At 38.0% G+C, this 21342-nt stretch overlaps 5 protein-coding genes across 6 annotated transcripts; 4 read left to right on the plus strand and 1 right to left on the minus strand.

The window, feature by feature from the left end:
• The first annotated feature begins 1045 nt into the window (after positions 1–1045).
• Positions 1046–3179, plus strand: LOC126794268 (protein LATERAL ORGAN BOUNDARIES-like). Its single transcript, XM_050520932.1, has 2 exons — positions 1046–1221; positions 2198–3179. Exon 2 carries the CDS (start codon positions 2204–2206, stop codon positions 2783–2785), a length of 582 nt encoding a protein of 193 aa, XP_050376889.1. The 5' UTR covers positions 1046–1221; positions 2198–2203; the 3' UTR covers positions 2786–3179.
• Positions 3180–9932: 6753 nt separating this feature from the next.
• Positions 9933–10557, plus strand: LOC126795374 (oleosin H2-like). Its single transcript, XM_050522221.1, is given in 2 exon segments — positions 9933–10481; positions 10483–10557. Coding segments are annotated over 2 exon segments (624 nt in total).
• A 1093-nt stretch (positions 10558–11650) lies between these two features.
• LOC126795141 (lysM domain receptor-like kinase 3) lies at positions 11651–14466 on the plus strand. The gene is made up of 9 exons (XM_050521966.1): positions 11651–12275; positions 12363–12554; positions 12636–12859; positions 12978–13083; positions 13218–13369; positions 13479–13576; positions 13692–13830; positions 13937–14035; positions 14112–14466. Exons 1-9 carry the CDS (start codon positions 11651–11653, stop codon positions 14274–14276), a joined length of 1800 nt encoding a protein of 599 aa, XP_050377923.1. The 3' UTR covers positions 14277–14466.
• Positions 14467–15164: 698 nt separating this feature from the next.
• LOC126793726 (AP-1 complex subunit mu-2-like) lies at positions 15165–18332 on the plus strand. Of its 2 annotated transcripts, none has more exons than XM_050520333.1 (11): positions 15165–15531; positions 15683–15829; positions 15925–15987; positions 16079–16255; positions 16339–16442; positions 16846–16953; positions 17147–17243; positions 17344–17441; positions 17686–17827; positions 17936–18058; positions 18150–18332. In XM_050520333.1, the coding sequence occupies exons 1-11, from the start codon at positions 15403–15405 to the stop codon at positions 18246–18248; spliced, it is 1287 nt and encodes a 428-aa protein (XP_050376290.1). In that variant the 5' UTR covers positions 15165–15402; the 3' UTR covers positions 18249–18332. The 2 variants fall into 2 exon arrangements, with proteins under 2 accessions (XP_050376290.1, XP_050376291.1); XM_050520334.1 differs by having other exon boundaries at positions 15934–15987.
• Positions 18333–18881: 549 nt separating this feature from the next.
• On the minus strand, positions 18882–20924 carry LOC126794395 (uncharacterized). Its single transcript, XM_050521104.1, has 2 exons — positions 20090–20924; positions 18882–19057 (listed from the first exon to the last, which is right to left on the minus strand). The coding sequence occupies exon 1, from the start codon at positions 20880–20882 to the stop codon at positions 20094–20096; it is 789 nt and encodes a 262-aa protein (XP_050377061.1). The 5' UTR covers positions 20883–20924; the 3' UTR covers positions 18882–19057; positions 20090–20093.
• Positions 20925–21342: the final 418 nt, after the last annotated feature.

The raw sequence follows: 21342 nt of genomic DNA on the forward strand, positions 1-21342 counted from the left end.
ACTCAAATTGATTTTGGTCACAGTTGAAATTGAAAAGCTAGGAGAGGGTAACTTTTGAAAATGGCTTTTGGTAAAAACACGGAGCTACAATGTTTTTTAATGAAATTTTATGGGCAACCTATTTTGTCCTTAATCTTTCCTAAATAGTACATGCCCATAAATTGGGTTCTATTTAATTATGGTGGATAAATATTTTTGTGTAATATTCTGGATGGATTTTGTTGAAAATTGAAGTGTTCTAATGTAAATTTGTTATTTGGTTCAAACAATGTATAACCAAAACAAGTGCAAATAATTATACTAACAATTAGAATAGCCCATAGTGTATAATTCATATAATTAATATACAAATTAAAAGTGAATGAATCATGTTGTCTATTTTATTAACACTTTAAACATTTATTAACATTTTGGTAATTATACATATTAAAAGCCTTTTTTATTTACAATTTACCAAAACACAAATAATAGTTTTTTGCTCTCACAACACTTTCTAATACAGTTTATCAAACGTTTTAACAGATTTCTCTCACAGCAACTTCAAAAGTCATTTTGCTCACAATATAACTGTACCAAACTGGGCATATATATCCTCATCTAGTTTATTCTATCTTACTTCATATTGCAACTTGCATCATGAAGCTGGCCATTTCTCAGTATATGGTATAGTTTAACTTTTTAAGTATTAGTCTCGATCAGAGATGTCAGAGTTTACCTTCTGCATATTATGGTGAAAATATATTGTGCCCGAATACATGAGATGAAAATATATGGTGTGATGAAGAAAGGAAGAGACATGTATCCTTAACTATACTGAAATTATTATTAGATGCAGGGTCATATATAGTCATTCTTTCTTAGGGGTGTACCCTGCCATTTAATTTATTACTTTGTCTTTTGCCTTCACTCATTTCATTCTCCATCTACTAAATACTCTTCACCTTACTCCTCTCTCTCCCATTACCTTTTTGTCACTGAACTTGCAGATTTCTGATCTCTCTCTCTCTCTCTCTCTCGGCCCTATCTCTCTCTTCGATCTCTTTCGCCCCTTATCCCACCCAATTAGGGTTTCCTCTCATATCTCTGATGTCTTTCCCTTTCATTGGCTAATTTAAGGCCAGTGCACATATAATTCTTGGAAGAACAAATTTAAGAACAGCAGCTTAAAACTAGCTCATAAGTACTTGCAAGAGCTCCTGCACAGCTAGAGAGATAACAAAGGTATATGTAATTCTCCTTGTCTGACATTCATTTCATCAGAGAAATATAGATCCAAACACAGTTAAGTAAGTAAACAATCATGTGTAGCTTATCTATTATCTTCATCTAGCCTTTTCTTTCTCTTAAGTTTGTTATTTCCTTTTTCGAGTGAAGCAGAAGGCTAAAATGATCATATATATTAGCAGATCGGTCTCTTGGGTTAAAACTTGAACTGCTTTTTCAATTATGTTCTTCAACCATTAACAGATCGCTCGATTAAGATGTGTCAATTGTGGGTCAGTTGCACAAGTGAGATCTCCAGCTTAACTAATTTGGAAATATATATATGATCATGATCGTCGTATAATTGATATGTTTTTATGCATCTTTCCTGACTTCTTCTCACTAATCCTTTTATGAGTGAGAGTGGTGGGTGAAACAGAGATAGAGAAAGAGAATGAGACTGGATAAAATTAACACAAGACAAAATTGAAAACCAAAATTAAGGAAACATGCAAAAAACCAAATCAAGAGCGATCCAGGCACTGAGGCACATGTAAGATCAATATATATAAGTTATATTCTTTTCTCATCAGAAAATTGAGAGCCATAAAGAAATTAAGCCAAAACAACTATATATCAGATACAAGCGCTCATATGCATGGATTAGCAATTACCGGGGTTTTAATTTAACGGGATGGAAATTGCAAAATCAGTGTCTGTCTGTCTTTCTTTTTTTCTGTCTTTTATGTTTTTTTTTTTGGATAAACCGGTGTTTCTATTCCTCCAAGAACTGAGACTTGTTGTAATGCAAGAGGAGAAACTTCAGGAATTCATGTTCTGATTCATTTAAATAAAATATGTAGTTGCAGCATGATTATATGTTCTAAACCAATTTGAGAGAGAGAGAGAGAGAGAGAGAGAGAGAGAGAGAGTATGGCTTCTCTTACTTTGAGCTGAGGAAGTAACTTTAAACCAAAATCATTTGATCATGCAGTGGAATATGGCTTCTTCATCCAGCTCCTCCTACAACTCACCTTGTGCTGCCTGCAAGTTCTTGAGGCGCAAATGCATGCTCGGCTGCATTTTCGCACCTTACTTCCCACCGGAGGAGCCCCAAAAGTTCGCCAACGTCCACAAGATCTTTGGAGCCAGCAACGTCACCAAGCTCCTCAACGACCTCCTCCCTCACCAGCGGGAAGACGCCGTCAACTCCCTAGCCTATGAAGCAGAGGCACGAGTCAGGGACCCGGTTTACGGTTGCGTTGGAGCCATTTCCTTCCTCCAGAGACAGGTCCAGAGGCTCCAGAAGGAACTCGACGCTGCCAATGCCGATCTCATCCGCTATGCCTGCAATGAAATCATAGCGACCCCGGGGATGAATCCGGTGATTCAACAGCAAATGGCTCCTCGGAGAAGGTCTATTGATCATCACCAGTTTTATCAGCAAGGTGGTGCGGCAATTCCTCCTCCTGCAGCTAATTTCCAGGTTCCTTATAATATCCCATGGAATGTTGATCTTCAAAACCGTACCTCCGGTGATCACATAAATGAAGGAGGGGGAGGAGGAGAGGGAAGAGTGTGATGATTGAGTTGAGATTTAAGAAGGGAGAGAGAGGCTCTCACATGCATTCACAAAAGGTAAATAAGTAAAGCCCAATTGAGTAGGGTTTCTCCATTAGTATCTGTTTAGTAAGTAGTACTCATCGCGTTTATAGCTAGCCTCACGTGTAGTACTAGTACTACTCTTCTAGCCAGACGATGATCGTTTTCATACGGCTCTTCATGTGTTCAGTTCCAAACAATCTTCTTTAAAATCCAATAATTTATAGGTATTTCATGTCGATTGCAGTGTTACAGCGTGGGATTTGGGACCTAAATAAGGCATTTAGTGTGGCTACTAGATCTCTTATTCTCTCCTAAAGTATATTATGTAGTGCATCTCTGAAAGGCATGCGCATGCTGCTTATTTGGGGTTGACATTCTCCGTCAGTGATTGTTCTCTTGGAAGCCAATTGCGGTTTTGATTTGTTTGATTGTATAAGATGATCGAATTAATTGTTAATTTATTTGATCATGATAGTTAAAGAGGATTCTTGAGCCTAAATATAGGATTTTATATGAATTATATCGATAATTATGCTATGAGACCTAATTTTATAGCTTCGGTGTTGTAAAATTATTGAGAATTTTGTTTTTGGTCTAGCATATATGATTTGAAGCATTCTTTTAATAGTTTTTTTTTATCATATTTTAACTAAGAAAATCTGAATTTTATCTTTTTTTGATGTTATTTGAAAGTATATGAAATGAACTGATTAAAATAAAAATTTAAGGGGTGAACTGATTTTAGGTGTAAAATTTAGGAGGTAAACTAAAATTAATTCTTTAAACTATTTAGAAAATTTGAAACTTACTGTTTCTACTCTAATAGAGTTTTCTTTTATATATATTTTAGTGTGAGTAGCTTGAAGATCGAATTTTCAATAGAATAATATAACGAAAAACAATATTCCAGCACAGTTTATATCATTTTCAATTGGAAGATGACATTCTCATTGTCATTTTGCCTCTTTTTTTTTAAAATATTGTTTGAAATAATTGAGATTTGAGAGTAGCCTTGGCCTTAGCTTCATTTTGTTTTTCCAAGATTAAATCATATCTAAAAAGTCGTAATGAGGAACTTATCAAAATGATATAATTAATTCAATACTGAGTTATTGACACTCTAATACTATTGGCATGGGAAATTGCGGGTACCAGAAGGAAGAACAGTGTCTCTCAGCCTTTTGTGCTTGCAATTGCATACTCCTACTCTTTTCAATTGTAGTCATGTAGTGTTTACCTGTTACTACAGTGTGAATCTGTTGCTTTATTGTTCGTATTGTGACTATCTATTGCTTTCAAATTGGCAAGGATACTGTAAATCTCTCGTGCTTTCGGAGTTGAGTTCTTTTTCTTCTGAACCACAGCTCGCTCTCCACCTCCCATTTATATTCCATATATAGTCGGAGATATATGACTGCAACCCTGAAACAGTAAAATTAATTTAATGTACTACAGTATCTCTCCCCTTCATTGGATCCCACACCTAAAACAATGAAGAGTCCCGTACGAACCCCAAAAAAATTTACCAGATAAAACAGACACAGTGAGACCTTGGACATAAAAGAGTCTCAACTATCAAGTCATTAGACGGATATATTTACCGTCTCACACATATAGTTAAGTTATAAACTAATAATTACAACATGCTGAGGTCAACAATTAAGTGGGATAAACCCTAGATTTTTGTTCCTAGTGAGCACAGAACAAACTAGGGTTAGGGTTTTACAAACGTTCCCAAACGAACAACTATGATGATTGCTCAGAAGTTCGTGCACAGCGCATAAATCTCTAGTTTCCTTCTAAACCCTAAACTTCTGCAAAATAAATCGTGGTTTCGGGTCAAACAAAGGGTTCTTAGCATACATTCTGTCTCGGAAATAGAGGGTGACTTTGATCGATCTAAATTTCCTCATTCAAGTCGATTCTAATCCAAATCAAACAGTTGGAGTAAGTTCTCGTATTATGTTCATTCTGTCTGGCCATCCTTTTCTTTTCCTTTCTTCCCTACCCCATTTTGTCAGTCCTCTCCAAAGATTTTACACATAGAAATCAAGAAAAAAATGGTATTAAGAACTCTCAGTCTCTCTCTTTCTCTCTCTAAGGCTCGCTAACACGTGATACGTACGTTCACACGATCAAACACAACTGAAACAGAGGGATTGATGTGCTTTTGGTTTTGTTCTGGGTCATCAGCGAACAGTGTAATTGTATTCTGAAGCAGCTACAGAAAATAAGAGTCACGTCCATTCTCTCACACTCAGCTAGCGACCTTCCTCGAGATCACCAAAATCTTAAGCCAACCTCGATCACCTTTTTCTTCCTTGGAATTTTTGGTGAACCAAATCCGATCTTCTGGTCTGCTAGCTATTCTGTCGATCTGATCAGTCTCAATAATTTCCACCTCACATCTTCAAGTTCTTGGTGTATTAACAGTAGAAGTACTGTGTCAACTTGTCAAACTGTGGGTTGAGGAGCTAGGGCCCTCAATTCTGTACAGTGGACCGGAACAAGTATGGCTTTTTGATAATCTGATCAGTGAAGTAGCCTTCGTTTTATTTTCTGCTCTCTTACTTTTGGCTTTGTCATAATGAAATCGTCCATAACCCACCCATCAATCTTCGAAGTCGTGCAAAACAAGCAACTTCGGAGCTTCGTTGTTGCTTTTTCTGCTGCTGCTGGTTGTGGTTGTGGTTGTGGTGAAATAAAAGAGGATTTTAATGTTGCAGAGGGGTTTGCGCTTTGCGATTTCTTTAGTAGTTTACTACAAAGTACAAAGGACAAACAAGACAACAGGACGTGGGGGTTCTATTAATTTCTCTGCGGCTCCCACAGCAAATTCTATATGTGTTCTCAGCCAATCAGCCCCATCAGGCCACCACCACATTCGATTATCGGAGTAAAGAGAGTGGAACCCCCGGACCCCTACGGTGACATTGCCACTCTGAGGAAAGGTCATGAGTTTGAATGATGACAGGTTTACTGGGCTACTCGATCATAAGATCGAATGTCAAGATGAAATATACGTACAATCACTTGAAAATGTTTAAGCTCGACTGTTTCAGCTTAGGTTAGTTCGAATTTATAGTTTAATAATGCTAGGGTTCTAAATGTTTCATTTAAAGTTCTAGATGTTAGGTTGGCAGTCAAGGTTAATCCCGATAAAACATGGAAAATTAGTTCTAATAAATCAGGCTATGGTTGTGTTTATAGAGTACATATGTTCAGTTTTAAGTGCTTTTTCTTATACTCTTGATGTCCCTAGTTCAGTTAATGCAGAAGTCATGGCGGTCATTAAGGCTTTTTAACGAGCTAGAGTAAGAGATTGGAAGTTCTTATGGTTATGGGTGGACTCTTTTCTTATTATTCTTTATCTCCAGTTTCCTCATTTAGTTCATTGAAATCTTCGTATGAAATTGTCCAATTGCTTGCATCGTATCTTCCAAATACATTTTATATCGAGCCATATTTTTCGTGAGGGCAATCAAGCTACTAATGCTCCCACTAATTGCGGTGCTTATTTATATGGTTTTACCTGGTGGGATTCAATTACAGATTTTATAGTGTGTCAGTGTAATAGAGATCGATTAGGTTTTCCTAATTTTCATTTTCTTTAGCTGTTTTTTTGTTGGTTGATGGATAATTATATTTTTCTTTATTCGTTCTTTCTTTATTTGTAACATTAAAAAACAAGAGTTGGCAGTCAGATATATCTAGCCAACGTATGCGCGCCAAAGACATCTGCTAACGTTTTAGGATGACATGGGCGGTATTCCACCCATCGTAGTTAAGTTAGAAACAACATAATTTACTTCCGTAAAACTACATCACAATTTGAGATCGAATATGACTAATGAATATATGATAAACACGTAGGTAGGCAAAGTACGCACTATATTGTAGAATTGACATGTGTCATACGGTCATACCACAATTGATCAGCAAGAGAATGAATTAGAAAAATTGGTTTGGCCTAACAGAAAGTTATTCTGTTTGCTTAGACATGAGCAAAATTAGCTCTATCCTGCAGATTTGCATTATGTAAGATCTCTTTAACATGCAGGCCTTGCAATCACGTCTTGAGCTAGTTCAATACATCAATATCATCATCTTCCTCTCCTCGATCCATTTTTCTGTCTTCAATTTCCAAAACCGTACTCTAGTATTCATTTCAGGCTCTCAGCAGATATATTTTATTTCTAACTGATTATGCAATGCATGCCATCAACTAGTAAAGTAACAGATGCCTGCCTAATTAAGTGAAATCTTTCATCAGCAATACCATAAACTCGTTGAGTCATCACTTTCTAAATTCTCTACAGCCCGGTTGTTGATTGGATGCTTCTTTCAACAGAACATAGAATATATATCCAACGCTTGTGAACAATATCCATTAAAAGGAAGCGGAGAACTGTTTTGGTTCACAAGAGCTTTTGATAATTAAACAGAGACAATATATCACAAGGTAGGATCCAAATAACATGGAAGATATCACAATTGATTGGTACATAATCATAAATTCATAATGCACCAAACGGATTTGGCGCCGCGAATGCATTCATGGCCTGATTCGAATGAATATATTGAAGTTAAAAGAAATTAGCGGTTCATGCATATACATATTATATATACATATATATTCAAAAAGAATGTTACGAACTTTCTCGGTAGGACTCGAACTATATACAAGTATTGAGGATATATGGATGGTAATATTGAATATATAGTAGTTCTAGAATATAGTACTTTGATGTGAGATGTGGCTAACGCAAACATCTTTATATTATTCCCTCCGATTAGGCTTTTCATTATAAACTTAAAAGTAGTTCTTGCTTCAGATTACCAATGATGATAGCATGATGGTGGCCACCAATGGGATTATAAACTAACACAAATTATGGGTTAAAGAATTGCACTTTCTTTTGGTACATATTCTGCCTTTGAGCAATCATTATTAAAGTCAAAATCTATATCTTATACCTAGATATTGAAGAAGAATCATTACTATATATCTTCATATCTTATGGAGAATATAAGTACATTTCGTTCTTTCAAAGTTTATAACATACTGACTTATTGAGTAGTGCTCAACCTGTAATTGTTTTTGTGGGAAGGGACAGTAAGTCAGTAACCCCCACAATTTGCATGTATACGTACGTCCTTCTTAATTGCAAGTGTATTCCGTAGAGTCATTGGAGTCGTACCCATTTTAAAGAATATGATAAGCTTTAAGATTACGGTAATGATTTCTATAATTTTCTTACCGATGGTGAGATTTTATAATAAAAGCGTGATTTAACATGTTTGGAATTGGAAGTGTGAATGGAAGCATGCATTGGCGGATTCTGAATGGTTATTTAGGAGATATTTGACGATGTGAGAAAATTTTATTAATCAAAACTAAAATGGATACAACTAGTCAAAGGGAACGTAATGAGTTTAACTTCTCAAATGCATACAATAGAAAATGTTAAACTAATAAAATTTAACTCTACGAGTCAATAGTTATTTAAAAATATGTGCATTTCCAATCAATAGTTTAAATTTAACTAAATTATCTAAAAGGAAAAATAGCCAAAATCCATCCCAAATTTGACTGAAACTGTTAATTTGCACACCAAATTTACATTTAAGTCAATTTACCTCCTAAATATGGTAAAAATTGCCGATTTGCACATTTTCCGTTAAATTTAACTGTTTCTATCCAATTTTGCTTTACATGTCATGCACATGAGGGGTAATTTTGTCATTTTCTATTTATATTTTTCTTAAAAATAAATAAAAAATTATTTAAAAGGAGGATTATTTTTTAAATCAAATTATTTATTTTCATCTTTTTTCTACATACTTAACCCTACTTCTAATTATATATTCAACATACACACCCATTCAAATATAGTGTGTTGTGTATATATATATATATTTTTATATGTACATTTTTTTTAATTTTCTATGTATTTATTTATATTTTTCTAATATCTTTTAACATACTATATCACGTAAAATAATAAATATATAAATAAATAACATGTTTCGAAAAAAATAAAAAAACATAGTAGCAAGTGTTCTTCTTAAGTAATTATATTAATTTATTTCATTATTAAATATGAATAAATATATAATGACAGTACTGCCCCTCAAATGCATAAAATGTGATTTAAAATTAGATGAAAATCATTAAATTTAATGGATGAGGTACAAATCGGCAATTTTTACCAAGTTTAAGAGGCAAATTGACTCAAATGCAAATTGGGGGTGCAAACTGATAATTATAGCCAAATTTTGAGTGCAAATTGACATTTTTACCTACTTAGAAATTTGCTTCTTCTCTGTTCACTCTTGACTTTTCCAGTCTTCCCTCAATAATAAAATCAACATAAGTTCATTCCCCTCAATGTTTTTTCACCACCAATTTAGAAGGGACTGACTTATCAGGTTTTTCATTCTTTTAGGTATTTTAGTGTAATGAATTTAATCATATAATTTCATTTGTATAAGGTCTTTGTGGAATCTTATTAGTAGGTTCATATAACATGACATAAATTAAATGATGAATGAAAGTGATGACTCGTGATGCCTCTATATATCATCTCGAGCACTTCCTAAATGAGTTAACCGTAAATTGAGCTAATTTATAAGCCCTGGTCTAGTAGTCTTCCTCGCTAATACACGAGGATCTCAATCGATCGATGTGAAAGTAATCACCAAGTTATAACATGCTTTTCGTTTTAGACGCATGCTTTGATGTTAAAATTGTTACGAAAAGATTGAACATCACAATTAAATATAGGATCGATAATTATGAAATTATCCTTGCAACTGATGCAAGTCCCAGAAAATGACTCGCTATCGATCATTGGCGTCGTACCCGAGCATAGCAACAAAACTTTGATGACAAACGCCTTGGCGAGCTCCCACGAGTCCAGTCTAAATTGCATGCAATCCTCCACGTGTCTTCTCCACTCTATTCTTTGAACACTCATCACCACCTTCACGGCTTCACCTCACCGCCACTCTCCACTATACTACCCTCTCCCTCATCCCCCATTTCCCCTTCTCTCATTCTCAACTGTTCACACACAGTTAATATTGGCAAGCAAAAACAATAAGGAAACACGTACTAGCAAATGGCGGATCAGACAAAGCAACAGCAGCTGCATCAGTATGGCGGTGATCAGCAGATCCAGTACTCCTCGGGCGCTAAGAGCCTCCTCCCCCAACAAGGACCCTCCGCTTCGCAAGTCATTGCCGTCGTCACTCTCGTTCCTCTCGGTGGGACCCTCCTACTTCTCACCGGCCTCACGCTGATGGGAACTTTCATTGGCATGGCCCTCGCGACGCCACTGTTTGTGATTTTCAGCCCGATTTTGGTTCCGGCTATTGTCACCGTGGGCTTAGCGGTGGCCGGAATTTTGACCTCGGGGGCTTTCGGGATCACGGGGCTCTCGTCTTTCTCGTGGTTGGCTAGCTATCTGAGACGCACGCGTCTGCCACAGCAGGCAATCCGGGGTGTGCAGGACACGACGGGCCAGCAGAAGGCGAGAGATATGGGCCAGAGTGTCACCGAAAAGGCCCATGATGTCGACCAAGCTGTCCATGGGAAAGCTCATGAAGTAGGCCAATCTGTCCAAGGCAAGGCAGACGAAGTGACCCAGAATGTCCAGAGCAAGGCCCAAAGAAGCAGAACACAAGGCCCATGAGACCGGAAAGACTCACGGAGGTGGTAGAGCTCGGGATGTTAAGGTCACATAGACAATGTCTCGGATGTCCGGCAGACCTCTATGAGTCTCTTTCTCCCTATCTAGTTTTGGTTTAGCTATTTTGTGTTACGTTAATGTTGGTTGTATGTATGCTTTTATCATTTTTTATGTGTTGTATGCTAGTGTGTGTTAATAAAGGAGTGTCCTATAAGCGTTATTCTGTATGTCATTGTCTCTCCATTATCAAATCAGCATTGTCATTTGGATCAAAGCTTTTGGATTTTCTTATTATCTCTTGTGGCTAATGTTAGCATGGAATGGTTGATTTATATTCTATTCTGTTAGTATCACATAACTTACATAAGTTAATGTTCCGTATCACACTACTGGCACGTTAAGCTTATAATGATTGTGGTGTGCACCTCTCAACTGTTTATCGAAAACTAATCCGATTTGATCCTAAAGCAAATGCCAAACAAGGTTGACCTACTCTGTATTGTCCTGGATAGAGATATTGATCTCAGTGATTGATATGGCCCGCTAGCCTATACATTTTATAATGTTATCATGTGAATGGAGCACAAGAATTATACATTTTATCTTTAGTGATTGCATCATGCAGAGGAAGAAAATGAAAGAGACGAATCATGGAAAGAGATTCAACACATGATCCAACCCATTAAACTCCAGAGAGCATCCACAAGGCGGTGAAAACAAAGCAGAAACAATGTTGTCCCTGACCTTCCCTATTCTCATCACACACTTGCAGGTCCTTGTCTCTTGAGACTTTCATCTTCAGCTACCTGCACAATGAATCAACTGGCTACTATATAATTTGTGTCGATTTCAGTAGTTCTAGGCTTCTAGCACTATGTTTAATTTGTATCAATAACTGACGTTTAGATGTTGTCATCGATCTCTCTCGACCTGTAGCTCACCCACCGTTTGATAATTTCCCCAGTTGTTTAAAAACTAATGCTAGCTCGGTCCATGCATGTTGTTGATATAATCTCATAAGCCAACTTTGGGAGGCAAGTTCAATAATTTTAAGATAATTCTAGCGTAGACAACCAAGTAAAGCCAAAACGAGAAGCCTCGTGCATATTCCTCTTAGCCCTCCTACATATGCTAATCATTATTTCAGTATGGACATGGCTTGCCTAAACTTCTTCTTCGTAATCTTGACCACTTTGTATGCTGCTGGTGTCTCCTCCGCTTCATCGACTACGATACACCCTTTTACTTGCTCTGCCTCTCATGACATTCGGAGCTGCAATTCCGAGTTGTATCACGTTTATACAGGCCATGAAATTGGAGATATAGTCTATTTCTACTCGGTCAGTGTATCCGACGTCAAGCCTGTGAACTTCCGTGGTCAGAATAAAAAGGACTATCGTGTCTCTGTGCCTTGCAGTTGTAAGAACATTGATGGCATAGACATGTATGTGTATGATACCAAATATATAGTTAAACCAGGGGATAGCTTTGAGAGAGTTGCAGGTGAGTATTTCAGCAGGCAAGCTTTGAGAGTGGAAGGCAATAAGAGCTCCATACACCTTGTGTGTGGGTGTGTGAAGAAGTCCCAGGTGGTTGTGACATACACAGTTCAAGAACATGACACTTTATCAGAAATTGGACAGCTTTTAGAGGCATACCAGTCTGAAATTGAGATATATAATATGAACTTTACATCAGATCCTAGCTTTGTCGATGTAGGTTGGGTTCTGTATGTGCCGTCGGAGAAGAATGGAATTCGAGCTGAGCATCGAGGTAGTGATTATTTTCTTTTTGAAAATTTAGTTGTATACTCTGTTGGAGATGAAGTGCATGCTAACCCAATTTTTTCGTTCATAGCAGGAAAAAGACTCAAAGTGGCTGTAGTTATAGGTGTAGCAGCTGTTTGTGTTGTTTTCGTAGCCACCTTCATCGTGATCATTCTCATGAGGAATAGGATCTGTTGGAACCTAGGGGATGATGTGCACCTTGTGAACTCAAGTGTGAAAAAACGTTCATCACTGAAGCAACAGTTTTTTAAAAAGGAAATGGAAGGTAAAGAGATGTCTTAAATAATCTATCTTACAGTATTGATGCCTCAATTGGTTCACTTGTATTTCTTAAATCTTGCTGCAGAAACTTTTGAGAGTGAGAAACCGGCTGTATACACTATGGAGGAAATCAAAGAAGCTACGAATAACTTCGATGATACCAGAAAGATTGGGGAGGGTGGCTACGGATGTGTTTACGTTGCCATATTGGGAGAAGCAGAGGTTGCAATTAAGAATATGAGATCTACCAGAACAAAAGAATTCTTTGCTGAGCTGAAGGTGTTATGCAAGATACATCATAACAATGTGGTAAGAAGAGATGCTAACAAGATTTGATTTCTTATGAGTAAAAATGTATAGAATTAGAAATGTTATATATCCTTTCGTGACCAAAACTAACAATCGACCAAATCTTATATATTCCTAGGTGGAGCTGCTGGGATATGCTAGTGGAAGTGAACATCTTTGTTTGGTATATGAGTTTGTTCAGAATGGATCTCTCAATGACCATCTTCATGATCCATTGTTGAAAGGTATGTAACAAATCCTACTATTTAATACATGTATCAGTTTGTGAAATAGTTTTTAGTTTTTCTTCTCTTCTGAAAAAACAATTTTAGTTTTATTTTCATTTCTGGTGGTTCATGTACTAGTGGGAAACTTGCAGGTCGCCAACCACTTTCATGGACTGCAAGAGCACAGATAGCCTTGGATACTGCTAGAGGGATTGAATACATTCATGATCACACGAAGAAGCGCTATGTCCACCGTGATATAAAAACGAGTAATATCCTACTTGACGAAGGACTCAGAGCCAAGGTATGACACAACCATTGTTGGGCGTCTGTATTTTCTCATGCGAGCAGTAATAGACATTGTTTTATACAAACCACTTCTAGTTTTCATTGAGTGATGACTGTTGACACAGGTAGCAGATTTTGGGCTAGTAAGGTTAGCGGAAAGGTCTAACGAAGAAGATACTGTTGCAACTCGTGTGGTTGGAACACCCGGTTACATTCCTCCTGAGTAAGTTTGATGCTCTTGCAGTACTAAATTTAATTGTTATACTGTTTGAGAAAAAGAGAAGTTATGTAACTTAGCTGATGGAAGTAACTCTCCACTGTTCTGCTTGTTCCTGAAGATCGGTGCGGGAGCTACAAATGACATCTAAGAGTGATGTATATGCATTTGGAGTGGTTTTAGGTGAGCTAATAACTGGTCAGCGTGCCATTGTTCGTGACAACCGAGAACCAAAAAGGATGAGATCACTTGTCTCAATTGTAAGACGCCGGCTGCTTCTAAATTTAACAACAAAGGAACTCTGTGAATCAATAAACCTGGGATGCTATGACCATTAATAAATAGTGCGTTTTCTCTTATCCTCAGTTATATGAAGTATTCAAAGATGATGATCCAGAGATTGCTTTGGAAGCTAAAATAGATGGTAATCTGAACGGAAGTTACCCCATAGAAGAAGTTTACAAGGTATGTGCAGCTAAAACATCATCTCGAACATTTTCTATACTAAATATCTAACCTGCTCAATGCTTTCACTTGGCAGATGGGAGAGATAGCAAGATGGTGTTCAAGTGAAGATCCAATAAACCGGCCAGAGATGCGAGACATTGTACAATCACTCTCTCATATTCTATTGTCCTCAGTAGAATGGGATGCATCACTTGGAGGGAAGAGTGAGGTCTTCAGTGGATTAGTCAGTGGAAGATAACATGAAAGACCAATCACGACATGACCGCTTGAGCTACATTGAAATGGTGAATGTGTCCCTTGATCACTTGGCCAGCCTGTTATCAAAGAAGTAGGACAAGTGTACTAAATTTTTCCATGTTCAACTGTCCCAAAATCTTTGTATCTACTGCAGTTGTAACTTATACACCATTGAGAAATGAGCAAGCAAAGTCTTGGCGACATAAATTTACTACAAATTCGTGCTGGGGCCATTACACCAGGGATAGACTGAATTTGACTCCGATTAGTGTCGGTATCTCAGTGAGAATAGATTAAGTAGGACAACAGATTGGTTTCAACTCCAATTAGCGTCACTACGAAAATGCCCGAACTAACTGAAAAAGTGATATGTGGTTCACATCCAAAATTAATTAACAATTGATAGTGACTCAAACTCTTATAAATCTACAAGTTAGGTCTCAATTCTCAATGTGAGATGTATATTCTCAACACGCCCGACACGTGTGACGAATTTTCAAGTCATACACATGAACAACATTTTGGGTGACGTGAAGTACGTGTGGCCATTTGGGCTTGTGGATTTGGATAACTCGCTATGATACTATGATAAAGTGATTTAAGATTCACATTTAAAACCAATTGACAATAGATGGAGTGACCCAAATTCTTATAAACCCACAAATTAAATTTCAATTCCCAATGTAGGATGTATATTCTCAACACTAACTTCTTACCAACTCAGCCAGTCAACCAATTGCGAAGATTACAACATAGGGATAAATATTAGGCTGTGGTAAGTAGTAGTTTTGCAGCCCAATAGGCCCAGGTGATTGTTGATCAAAATTTGGAGCACGTGCGTGGGTATGCACAGCACTTGAATCAACCCAGGTCTCCATTGAAAGCAAAAATGAATTGAATTCCATTCCTTCAGAGTCGCCAGCTCAAATTTGCCTGAAACCAAACTCATTCTCAAGCTCTGAAATATCATCATCATCATCATCTTCCTCATTTCCCATTGGTCGCTATTCCAGACGTCAGCATGACATAAGAAACCAGAAGAAAACCAGAGAGGCGGGACGGAGAGAGATATATAGCTGAGCTGAGCTGAGCTGGGTGATCGGATCCATTTCCCGATCTCGAATCAAATGGCCAGCGCCGCCTCGGCGCTTTTCCTGCTAGACATCAAAGGCCGAGTTTTGATTTGGCGCGACTACCGTGGCGATGTCTCTGCTGCTCAGGCCGAGCGTTTCTTCACCAAGTTCATCGACAAAGAGGTCAATCCCTTCTCTCTGTGTGATTCACTTTCAATTGAAATTATGCTTCGGATTCATTTTGAAATGGAGTATTCAACTTTTTGAAGCTTTATATTTTAGCTGAATTGAATTGAAATATTGAATTTTGGTGGAAATTTTGATCTCATTTCAGGGCGATCAGCAGTCGCAAGATCCAGTTGTGTATGACAACGGAGTCAGCTACATGTTTGTACAGCACAACAATATCTACTTGATGATCGCGTCGCGGCAGAACTGCAATGCTGCTAGCCTAGTGCTGTTTCTGCACCGTGTAGTTGATGTAACACACTCTTAGTAGCTGTGCTTTTGCATTTTCATTAATGTCATTTGCCTCATTTTGATTTTTCGTGTTTTTGTTTTTGTTTATGTGTGCAGGTATTCAAGCATTATTTTGAAGAGCTAGAAGAGGAGTCTCTCAGAGACAATTTTGTCGTAGTGGTAATTGACTTGTAAGATGTTGCATAGATAGAATTTGGAGACAATTTTAATACAGTGGTGTATGCTAATGATGGTGTTGTGTGGTTGACAGTACGAGCTGCTCGATGAAATTATGGACTTTGGTTTCCCACAATACACTGAAGCAAAGATTCTTAGTGAATTTATCAAGACGGATGCCTACAGGATGGAGGCTACACAACGTCCTCCCATGGCAGTCACAAATGCTGTGTCTTGGCGCAGTGAAGGGTTACGATATAAGAAGAACGAAGTAGGTTGATCCTCTCTGCACGTTTATCATTAATTAGTTAACCATGTGTGGGGTATCATGGATCTGCATCTTCTTTTCTTCAGGTCTTCCTGGATGTGGTGGAAAGTGTCAACATACTTGTCAACAGCAATGGACAAATAATACGGTCAGATGTTGTTGGGGCGCTAAAGATGAGAACATATTTGAGGTGTGTGACTTACTTCTCTTCTTATAAGTTCCAACATTTTATCTAGACAAACTTTAGGACTTAGCTTCTGTAAATTGCTACAAAAGTCAATTTACCTGCCTTATTATCATGGTCTGTGGCCAAACCATCATCCATTAGGTTGACAATATTTTTTCAGCATGATTGATATTTGTTAAGCCATACATATTGAATTAGGGCACTGGATACTGATCGACCTAAATTTCACCCAATTACTAAGGGTTTATATAGGTTATGATGAGCTTCATAAATGAATATTTAGTCAATTTTTACTATTGCTAATAGAATTGAGTCTGGCCCTTGGAATTTCATTGTTTACTTGTGTTTCAAAAAAGTACCTTTATGCAACACACTGATGTGATAAACTTGGTTTTATTTTCTCCAGTGGGATGCCCGAGTGTAAGCTTGGACTAAACGATAGAGTTTTGCTGGAGGCACAAGGTCGAACAACAAAAGGGAAAGCCATTGATCTGGATGATATCAAGTTCCATCAGTATGTTCACTGTTGTACCTATATCGTCTATGTCGTTATAGTTTGTTTCTTCCTCATCATATAGCTATTTTGTGTATCTGCTGCTTCACATATGTTAATCTTGTTCATTAGAATAATTGTTATAAGCTAATCATGTTACTGCCGTTTCATATACCTGTACCCTTTACCATTTACTTTTACTCCACCTTGTTAGGTGTGTGCGTTTGGCTCGATTTGAAAATGACCGCACTATTTCCTTTATACCCCCTGATGGAGCATTTGATTTGATGACATATAGACTCAGTACTCAGGTATATTTCCAGTTCTTCACATTTCTAGTGACTTTCCCTTACATTTCTCTAAGGGAAAATGAAGGAGAAAATATTATTTACTTTTCCATAACATTTTCAGGTGAAACCTCTTATCTGGGTGGAAGCACAAGTTGAAAATCATTCTAGAAGTCGTATTGAATTCACGGTAAAGGCAAGGAGCCAGTATAAGGAGCGTAGGTAAAAGCATTGACCATCTTCTGTATTTTAATATGTTTGCTTGATGGATTTTCTTAGATTTTAACAGTTTCTTCTTTCTATATTGGGATTAGTAAAATGAAAGGTTTTCTCGAATCAATTAGAGAAAATGATTTGGGCTCTAAGTTACAAATTTGAGAAGCTTAGCAAGACCACCAACTCGTCAAGACATCCATGAGTACCACTGTTAGTTTTTCTTACTGTAAGCTCTGTTGACTTTGTACAGCACGGCTACAAATGTTGAAATTGATTTGCCTGTTCCTGCTGATGCGACAAATCCAATTGTCCGCACGTCAATGGGATCTGCTGCATATGCTCCTGAGAGGGATGCTTTAGTCTGGAAAATAAAATCTTTTCCTGGTAATAAGGTGAGACTTGGTTTCTAGTTCAATATTCTGTTGTTCACATTCCATATAGTTATTGTTCAAACACCTTCCGACATTTTAAATTATACTTTCGTAAATAAAACTATGTAGGAGTATATGTTGAGGGCTGAGTTTAGGCTTCCTAGTATTGTTGCTGAAGATGCGGTTCCAGAAAGAAAAGCTCCAATCCGTGTGAAGTTTGAGATACCGTATTTTACGGTCTCAGGAATTCAGGTGCGTTATTAACATCATTATTTCCAATGAATGGAATTCTTGCTGTGATTACTAAAAATGAAAGTGCTCATCTGCCAATTGTATTGTATAGGTTCGTTACCTGAAAATCATCGAGAAAAGTGGATATCAGGCTCTTCCATGGGTGAGATACATAACAATGGCTGGCGAGTATGAACTGAGACTAATCTGAAGGCAACTTGTTTTCGATTGCGTAAATAGGATACATTCCGCCTCAAATTTCCTTTAATATCATCTGCAGTGATCTTTCTGCCCATATTCTGCATTGGTTTATAGTGCAATAGGTTTACCAAAAGAATTTTCCAACCGATTTTCTGCTTTGCTTTTTTGTTATAATGGACGGCAGATTTTGTTTCTGACCCAAGCTTTGCTTAATGCTTATTTAAAGTCAGTGATAGGCAAATGTGAAATTGTAAATGTTGGAATTTGGTGTAGCTCCATTCTCTATTCATCGTGTATCAGTCTGACATAATATTCTTTGATTACACATGTATCTTACGAGTAGACAATGGTGAGAAACTGAGAATGCTATCTGGACCGAATTCCGAACAGTTTTTTTTTCTTTTCCCTCATATTTGAGTAGATGGAATTGATTCATCTCAAGATATTCATCTTCTAATTGCACCAAAGTCGGTTCAATTTGAATAAATTTGTGGATGAATAGTTGAATACTACCCAAAACACTGGACAAGGCTTCCGATGCACCTGAATACCTGATTGCAACTACAACCTGATCACCAACACAACAGAGCAGGATAAAAAAAACAAAAGGGATGTATAGTGCCGAACTGTAAAGGGCAAACCAAATTCTAATCATCATCATCACATACAAATAACTAGATCAATATTCTGATACATCATAGTAATGCCAAAAGTACTATATTCAGACAGGCTCATTCTCATTTAGAAAACTGAATCCAGATTGAAAATGTCCAGCTTCAACACCACTTGGAAACCCTTTTGATCATAACATGTTCATGCCTGCCCAAGAAAAAGGATAAAGTCAACTTTAGTACAAGAAGAGAATAAACCAACAGAACAGATTGTGCATACAAGTTTAGTAGACAACAGATCCAGCTCAATTCATACTAGAACATGTAAAATCAGCTAAGTTTAGAAAACAGTAAAAGTATTAGAGAGTTTAAGCTAACTACAACTCCTAGATAAGGTGGTACTTACCAAATCTTTTGCATAAACCAAACTGATACTGAAATGCAAATGTAGATTATTCTTCTATATAAGCAGAGTTGAGAATTTGAGATGTTGTGTTAAAGGTCCTATATCATGGACTGAAATGTGCAGGTCTGGAATATAAGATGATATGATTTGATATTAGAAAGGATTTTATTGGTACCAGTGCATTGAGTAAATCAGGTTGTTCCTCGAACAATTCGTGCATTTCCATTCTCATTACCAATATAGAACACACCAAAGAACTACAGTCTCAGAAGAGTAGCGCCCTTATACAACAGAGCTTTCACCAATCCACATCCTAAATAGAAAGAGAAATTTGTAAACTTCTGCTAAGAAAGAAAACTAGACTTAAAGACCTAAGTCACCTAAACATGTAAGCAACAGCATGCACATCTGAGCAATCACTGCTGTGAGAGGTGTGCTTTCACATTCCAACTATACACCTTGTTCTAAAACATGAATAGGTATTTTTTTTTAAGTCAATTTTATGATGGGTCTCTGTCTGCCCCATTTGTATATAAATGCAGACATAAACATAACCAAAGCTATTGGACATGCCTACGGGTGGAGAGATGACCTAACCTTCTTGATAGAGTTTATCAAACAGCCATTTTCTCCGCTGCTATCAAGGCTATTACATTACTAATACCACAAGACTGATTATCAATATACAAAAACCAAACTTAATTCCACTGTACAGACACTATTAATATAACCAAACATTACATATGCGACAAATTATTATACCCTGAATTTCAATACTAAACTGAACAGATGACAATAACAGAAATCCAAACATTCAGAACTTGTTAAACATACCAAATCACTGTTGCTGGTTCTGAGAGTTGGGTGGAGGCGGCATGCCGCGAGGCGGTCCATAGACAGGAACGCCACCAGGTGGTGGAGGCATCCCAAGACGAGGAGGTGGACCTTGCATTCCAGGCGGCGGTGGACCCCTCATCATCTGGCCAGGAGGTCCCATTGGCCTCTGAGCAAACTGCATTGGTGGAGGTCCTGGAAACTGAGGCGGCCCTCCGGGGCGAGCAAACTGTGGAGGCGGCATCGAAGGCGGTGGCCCTCTTGGCATCTGTGGCGGCCCCTGCCCTGGATATCCAGGCATCTGACCAGGTGGCCTGAGCACCGGCGCAGCCGGATAGTTCATCGGCGGGCGAGAAATCTGAGGCTGCATCATGCCCGGAGCAGGCCCTCCGACACCGCGAACCGGACCGGAGAGACCAGGCTGAGCCTGCGCGAGTGGTGCGACGACTCCTCTGCCGGCGCCGCGGCCGATTCCAGGTCCGGCCATGGCGGCGGCGCTGGAGGCTTTGGCTCTGGACTCTTCCTGAGGCGGCGGACCCTCGACGGTCATGGAGACGACCTCTTCGCCGCGGAGGAGAACCATCCCAAGAGTGCGGCGGTCCTCGCGCTCCTCGTTGTTCTTCTTGCCCTTGGCCGGGGGGAGCTTGCGGAACTCCTCGCAGTCGCCGAGGACGAGGTTCATGTGGCGGTCGAAGGCCATGAACTTTCCGACCAGCTGGCGGCCGTCTTGGATTGTGACACGCATGCGGTAGTTGATGAATTGAAGCATCTTGGAGCTCTTCGACATCGACATTGTGGCGATTCTCACACCCTTCTTCTCCCCTAGGGTTTTAGATCTCCAGACTTTCTTTCATTGGAGACTGCGAGTATATGTATAGTTAAAATTGGGCTTCCACATTGTGAACTTTTAGTTGGGCGTTGAAGCCCAATACAGTTTTTCGAAATTATTTCTTAATTAAAAATTGATCTTCTTCATTTTCAAAAAAAATAAAATGGAACTCTTCCGACACTCACTAAAATCTTTATGATTCGACAATGGATATATGTATGGTTGTCGTTAACGCTTGCGTAAAGATTTTATAAATACGTTGTAAACTTATAATTATTTATACACTTACGAGTTTCTCTAATGCTTCTTTAAATACTGTGAGAACATTATTTGTAGTTTAATCGATGTTAGTATCAATGTTTTCTAATGCATATTTTTTTCGTGAAGATCACTAAATTTGTGAAAAACTTTGTACGTTAGTTCA

This window comes from Argentina anserina, chromosome 5 (genome assembly GCF_933775445.1).
Source record: "Argentina anserina chromosome 5, drPotAnse1.1, whole genome shotgun sequence".
Taxonomy (NCBI): domain Eukaryota; kingdom Viridiplantae; phylum Streptophyta; class Magnoliopsida; order Rosales; family Rosaceae; genus Argentina; species Argentina anserina.

Excerpts from the sequence above, each read along its gene's own strand:
- LOC126794268 (XM_050520932.1), top strand. The coding sequence starts at position 2,204 with ATGGCTTCTTCATCCAGCTCCTCCTACAACTCACCTTGTGCTGCCTGC.
- LOC126795141 (XM_050521966.1), top strand. The coding sequence starts at position 11,651 with ATGGACATGGCTTGCCTAAACTTCTTCTTCGTAATCTTGACCACTTTG. Across the intron at positions 13,831-13,936 it reads TGAGATCACTTGTCTCAATT|TTATATGAAGTATTCAAAGA; the intron begins GTAAGACGCCGG and ends TCTTATCCTCAG. Across the intron at positions 14,036-14,111 it reads CCATAGAAGAAGTTTACAAG|ATGGGAGAGATAGCAAGATG; the intron begins GTATGTGCAGCT and ends TTCACTTGGCAG.
- LOC126794395 (XM_050521104.1), bottom strand. The coding sequence starts at position 20,882 with ATGTCGATGTCGAAGAGCTCCAAGATGCTTCAATTCATCAACTACCGC.
- LOC126793726 (XM_050520333.1), top strand. The coding sequence starts at position 15,403 with ATGGCCAGCGCCGCCTCGGCGCTTTTCCTGCTAGACATCAAAGGCCGA. Across the intron at positions 15,532-15,682 it reads CCAAGTTCATCGACAAAGAG|GGCGATCAGCAGTCGCAAGA; the intron begins GTCAATCCCTTC and ends ATCTCATTTCAG. Across the intron at positions 15,988-16,078 it reads GAGACAATTTTGTCGTAGTG|TACGAGCTGCTCGATGAAAT; the intron begins GTAATTGACTTG and ends TGTGGTTGACAG.